The sequence below is a fragment of the Quercus robur genome, chromosome 2, assembly GCF_932294415.1.
Source record: "Quercus robur chromosome 2, dhQueRobu3.1, whole genome shotgun sequence".
Taxonomy (NCBI): Eukaryota; Viridiplantae; Streptophyta; class Magnoliopsida; order Fagales; family Fagaceae; genus Quercus; species Quercus robur.
The window spans coordinates 68339985-68346346 of record NC_065535.1 but is presented as its reverse complement, the minus strand read 5'-3'; the positions used below and the strand labels follow the sequence as shown (position 1 = coordinate 68346346).

At 36.5% G+C, this 6362-nt stretch overlaps 2 protein-coding genes across 3 annotated transcripts; one reads left to right on the top strand and one right to left on the bottom strand.

The window, feature by feature from the left end:
- The first annotated feature begins 362 nt into the window (after positions 1-362).
- On the top strand, positions 363-4163 carry LOC126714685 (lysine histidine transporter 1-like). Its single transcript, XM_050414947.1, has 8 exons — positions 363-512; positions 846-1003; positions 2029-2415; positions 2775-3168; positions 3253-3358; positions 3456-3547; positions 3673-3741; positions 3837-4163. Exons 1-8 carry the CDS (start codon positions 465-467, stop codon positions 3933-3935), a joined length of 1353 nt encoding a protein of 450 aa, XP_050270904.1. The 5' UTR covers positions 363-464; the 3' UTR covers positions 3936-4163.
- Positions 1802-6362, bottom strand: LOC126714686 (TLC domain-containing protein At5g14285). 2 transcript variants are annotated; one of them, XM_050414949.1, is made up of 2 exons: positions 5682-6362; positions 1802-2455 (listed from the first exon to the last, which is right to left on the bottom strand). In XM_050414949.1, the coding sequence occupies exons 1-2, from the start codon at positions 6149-6151 to the stop codon at positions 2449-2451; spliced, it is 477 nt and encodes a 158-aa protein (XP_050270906.1). In that variant the 5' UTR covers positions 6152-6362; the 3' UTR covers positions 1802-2448. The 2 variants fall into 2 exon arrangements, with proteins under 2 accessions (XP_050270906.1, XP_050270905.1); XM_050414948.1 differs by lacking the exon at positions 1802-2455 and having other exon boundaries at positions 5250-6360.

Here is a 6362-nt window from a genome sequence, read left to right as displayed (position 1 = left end):
AGTATTTGTTACAACTTACAACCAAGTTTACAACTAAACTTTGACCTTAAATTTAATTGAGAACTTAAGGTACGTCACTTAAGAAATTAAGTGATACTATATATAAATACTGTAAATTTTACCACTGCATAATACTTTTTTTGTGATGATTTACAAAATATTAATTAAACATATTAAGTTTAATTCTTTTAATACGACATAGTCTTAAAAAAAAAAATTTTAAAAAAAAATGCTGAACTAGTTTTTAAAAAATTGTGTCAAACAAAAATGTCACTGTCACCTTCGAGAATATCTCTCCCTCAGTCTAGCCTGCAGGTTCCTTGCATACTTCTCTTGACATTGATCGACACTTTACGTAGTTCAAATTGCTTATTATTTATACTGTTCTTCCGTTCTGGTTGTATCTCAGTATCTCTCTCATTTCATCCTCTCCTACAAAACCGCGCGGTGTTCTCAGTGCTACAATGGGCGATGAAGCAACTACAAATGGATATTCTAATAAAACCAGCAACGTAAGCCTCTCTCTCTCTCTCAAGTTTAGAGCTAGCAATAATGGGGTTTTGTCCACACCCAGTAGGACTTAATAGTTATAACTAGCAAATCACATGATATGGAAATAACTAGAATGTATTGGAGAGCTTGCGATCCTGTTTCTCAGTGCTTAAAATTGGGAGGATTTTCCATGAAACTCAACCATCCATACTTTAGTATGCAAAAAGAATGATGTATGTATCATGATGGAAAATTTTCTTTTCTTTCCTCTTAAAGGGTGGGGGTGGATTTTATTATTTTTTTATTTTTTTTTTGAGCTTTGCTTGAGAGTTGTGATCATAAATCACATGCAGGTAGATGAAAATTTGCAGAGACAGAAGGAAATCGACGAATGGCTTCCAATTACATCTTCCAGGAATGCAAAATGGTGGTACTCAGCTTTCCACAACGTCACTGCAATGGTTGGAGCCGGTGTCTTGGGTCTACCATATGCCATGGCGAGACTAGGATGGTATATATGTCTGAAACAAACCCAATATAGTTCATGAGTATCATATTTTAAAACTGCCTCACTACTTTGTATATTCTGATTATGTTACTGTTTGACCAAGTATAGTCTTAACTTACTCAAATGTTTGTAATAGAGTTTTTGTGACATAGAGCTTAAACTGAAAAGCTCTTTAATGTACCAAGTGATTATTTTAATCTCATAAGAGTACTATATTGTGTGTGATATACTGAATTAAATTCTACTTTCGAGATTAATTGTGGACACTTTTTTTCTTGTCGGTTCAATCTGAAGCACAAATGCTTCAAAATCCTTGTCAAACATGCACATGTCGAGAACACTTCTACATGTCCTCAAACAAGTAAAAAAAAAAATTCACTTCATTAAATCCTTTGAATTTAGGTATGCCTTTTAAGATTATGATATTTGTTATTTATTTGAAAAGGTTAAAATAAAATATGTAATATGCCCAAAAATTAAATAAATAAATATATATGAGTAAAATGCAAAACAGACCCTCTAAGTTTTTTCAGATTTCATTTCAGTCCCCTAACTTTACTTTTGTTTATTTTAGTTCCCTAACTTTGCGTTCTAATTCTTCAAGAATTATTTTGTTGTTGTGTCCCATGTTGTGTTGTATCCGAGTCCGCATTTCTTAGATTTAATCCTAATAGTTGAGTTTTTATTCAAAAATGTATGAGATCTTTATTTTTCTTTTAGCATTTTTATAAATATACTGAAGAATATCACAGCAATCAGGCGGAAATTCTATTACAGTACAATTTCTATATATGCATAGCATTTCATGAACTACTTGCAAGAGAAAATCTTGTTTAATTACGCAACCATTTTTGACAGTGTTTGAAATTAATTAACAAAGGTAGCATTTCTGCTGAGGATACTTGCAATTCAGACTATTAGAGTACTAGTTTCTCAAAAAAAAAAAAAAAAGACCATTAGAGTACTAGTTTCTTTGCTCTGAAAGCAAGCTCTTGATCATTCCACTACCTTTTCATCTTCAATTTCAGGGGTCCTGGAGTAGCCATTATGATACTCTCATGGGTAATCACTTTATACACTCTGTGGCAAATGATTGAGATGCATGAAATGGTTCCTGGAAAACGGTTTGATAGGTACCATGAGTTAGGTCAACAAGCCTTTGGTGAAAAGCTCGGTCTGTGGATTGTGGTACCTCAACAGCTCATTTGCGAAGTAGGTGTGGACATTTTGTATATGGTCACAGGAGGAACATCACTGAAGAATATTCATGATTTAGCTTGCAAAAAAAACTGCAAATCAATCAAAACCACCTACTTTATCATGATATTTGCTTCAGTTCATTTTGTAATCTCCCACCTCCCAAACTTCAACTCTGTCACCGGAATCTCTTTGGCTGCAGCAGCCATGTCTTTGAGGTAATCTTCAGTGCTCATAATTTAAAACAAAAGCTAGTCTCTGGAGAAATCAGAGAGTATATAAGTTGGTCAGAGGAAGAAAAGTTTGAACATAGTCATTAAAAAGAACTAAGAAAATGTAATGAGTTATATGTTAATTGGCACGCTAATGAGTAATGACTGCTAAATTAGCAATGAAAAAGTATTAATGAGTTATAAAGAGATAACAAAATGCTAAGAGTAAACAAAATTATAACAATAACAAAGAAAACAAACATGCATTTTGGCAGAAGAGAAGTTCTACAGGAGGGCCGTTACATTTCAAACTTACATGTACTGTTAAAAAAACAACCATGTTTGATATTGTGGTTGTCGTGCAGTTACTCTACTATTGCCTGGACAGCTTCTGTCCACAAGGGAGTTCAGCAGGGTGTCGATTATAGCTACCCAGACTCAACCACATCAGGAAAAGTCTTAGACTTCTTCAGTGCCTTGGGCACCATAGCTTTTGCATATGCAGGACACAATGTTGTTTTAGAGATCCAAGCAACAATTCCTTCTACACCTGAGAAACCATCTAAGGGGCCTATGTGGAAGGGAGCGGTTCTTGGCTATATTATTGTGGCCTTGTGCTACTTCCCAGTTGCTCTCATTGGATATTACGTGTTTGGCAATACTGTTGAGGGTAACATCCTCACCTCATTAGAGAAACCTGAAGGGCTTATCATAGCAGCTAACGCGTTTGTTGTCATCCATGTTATTGGCAGCTATCAGGTGTGCTTTCTACTAGCTCTTTTCTATTGACTAGCCACTAAATTGGTTGCTCATCAAGATTTTGCTTTTATTGTGTTAATGTAGATATTTGCAATGCCAGTATTTGACATGATAGAATCAGTGTTGGTAAAGAAAATGCATTTTAGACCCACAAGAATACTTCGGTTTACTGCACGAACTGTATATGTTGGTAAGTAAAAACCCCTCCTCATCAGATATTGAGTTCCTAAACATGAAAAAACATCCTCAGATTAGGTTTTATTCTCATAAGGTTTTCTGTCATTCAGCATTCACAATGTTTGTGGCCATTACCTTCCCTTTTTTTGATGGTCTTCTGGCATTCTTTGGAGGATTTGCATTTGCACCTACAACATACTTTGTAAGCCTCATTCGTCCATCTAAAAACAAAAATGAAAAATTATGAATATGAGACTCTTATTCAATGGAATGCCTTTCAATAAAGGATTCATACCAATGCTTACTCTTTACTGTATCATTCTTCAGATCCCTTGTATCATGTGGCTTGCCATCTACAAACCAAAGATGTTTAGCTTATCTTGGTGTACCAACTGGGTATGTTCAATTCAGATAGCTCCTCCTTGTCTTTGTTGTATTTTGATTTGCTTTAAAGTTCAGAACAAGTACTTATTCAGCTTACTTAATTTTAGATCTGCATTATACTGGGCCTCCTGCTGATGATTCTAGGACCAATTGGAGGGCTAAGAACCATCATACTTAACGCCAAGACCTACAAGTTCTACTCTTAAACCAAGCTCAACACACCAAGAGAAGTCTGCTGCTGTTAAATCATATAAATTATGTCATACACCAATAGAAGTCTGCCACCATTAAATCAAATAAAGTTTGTCATATTATATTCATGTGCGTCATGTAATAACCATTCTCTATATGTTTGTTCTTAGCATCGATGATACAGATCTATGCATTATTTGTAATATTAGTATAAATACAACAGAATACTTCCCTTGCCCTTACCTAGTGAGAGAGCAGACAATGTTTCTGTAATCACCAGCACCAAGGCAGTAGCTTGCCCAATAAAGGGATTGGGTGGCGATTAAGTAACATGCCCCTACATACGCCAAAATTTTGGACTACCTCCATTTCAATTGAAATAAAGAGGATCCTAGTTCTGCTAGCCCTTGGTCTATAATTAAAATTTAACTTCTTTTAAGTATATGCAAGTATCTTACCAAAACAAAAAAGATTCACAATTCTAATTAGCTTATTTGTTTGGAAGTTATTCAAGTGATATCCTGATTACAATGGTGATGGGATCCAAAAGAGTTAGATACAGTTCCTTGGGTACTGTATCTAAGTTCTACCAAATTAGTAAAAATGTGAGTGCGCGTGTGTAGGCTATCCTCACATGTTCTAGGTTCATTTGGATTGGAATTTTTATTGTATTTGATGTTAGAGTTTGTTTGATTCATTGGTTTTTGCACATTTTGCTGTTACAAATAGGATGAGATTTGTGGGGGAGAATTTTTGGACTAGTATAGAGGGGACTGATAATCAGTTGTGAATATTGTTGCAGGGAAATATAAGTATTGGAAGACAATAGTGTCACTATTTACTATCTTTTATTTGTTATTTCCAGATCCCCCATGGAGGGTACAAAAACCTTACTTCTGTTTCAGATTTGCGGTTAACAATACTTAGATTTTGATGTCCCAAGAAAGTTAATACCTTTATATGTTAATTATAAGTCCAGATATTATTGTTGGTAGGTTTATCTCCTACAATTTAGGCAAGCTAACAAAGGAAATAGCTAAGTTAATACTATATTTTATACATTATGCATACACTCCAAATTGACACTTTCCAAACTACTTAAACCAATTGAAGCAATTTTTTTTTTTAATAAAGTATCAACTTATGGTGTCTAATTCTGATGACGGTACTCCTTATCATCAGACTAAAAAATCAATCAGTTTTTGATATAGGCGGAGGGTTGAACCCAAGTCTCTTATTCAACCACAAGAGACTTTACTAGTTGAACTAACTCGAACTCGCAATTAACACAATTATTCATTCTTCTTAACTCCTAAAAAGTCAAAGAATTCAATCCAAAAGATAAAACTTGTGAACACTTTCATTTCATCCAAAATACCACATCAAAGATACAAAACTAGATTATTGAATATTTCTAGAATCTAGTCATAAAAATACATTGATACATTGCTTGAAAAGCAAAAACAAAAACAAAAACTAATAATTTCCAAATTTTTATTCATTCTTTCTATGTTACTTTCTTTTCCAATTTTCCCGTTCTTTCTCTAAAAAACTCAACCCAAAGATTGAAAATCCACAAAATACTAACAGAAATAGCCATAACAACAACAACAATCCAAGACACCCAAACCCACATTGGGATCACACCGCTGGCCTCACCACTCATGTAGAACGCACACATTTTGTACACCAAACACGGCCCCAACACACCCCGCACTATCGAATACAATGCATAAAAGGGAGGGGACAAGAGACCGTACAGTTTCGCGGCGAGAACGACGTCGTCCCTCCTCGCCCTGGCCAGCGTCCACGCGTTCTGGCACGCGCTGGTCAGCTCCGCGAGGACGAGCAGCGCGAGGATGGCGCACGCGCCGTGGGACACGAGGTACCGGCACGTGACGAAGACGAAGAGCGTGGCGAGGTGGTGGCCGATGAAGAGGAGGTCGCCGGGGCAGAAGGCGAGGTAGTGGAAGAGGTCCATGGTGAAGTAGGAAATGCTGAAGTCGAGGACTGAGTTCTCGGGCTCGGTGTTCGGCGCGGCGAAGCCGCGGTTCGAGTCGGCGAGTATGGCGGAGGTGGCTAAGAAAACCGCCGGTGTGCCGTGAGCAAAGGAGATAAAGCAGCTGGCGGCTTCGGGTCGGATCTTGGGGCTCCAGTTCCGGAAAACGATGAAATAGCCGATGAGATAGATCGTGAAGAACATTGGGAAGAATAGGAAGAGGTTTTCCATTTGGAATTTGAAATTACAGGGGAAATGAAAAGGAGTGAGAGAGAGAGTGTGTGTTTTTAGGGTTTTTTTTTTTTTTTTTTTTTTTTTAAAGAGGGAGAGAGGAGAAAGGGACGGTTGGGTTAGTTAGGTTTGGCATGAATTTTTGGAAAACGATAAGAAAAAGAAATCCAAGATTGATTGGATTTTGAAAAAGATAGGAGGTAAACATTTG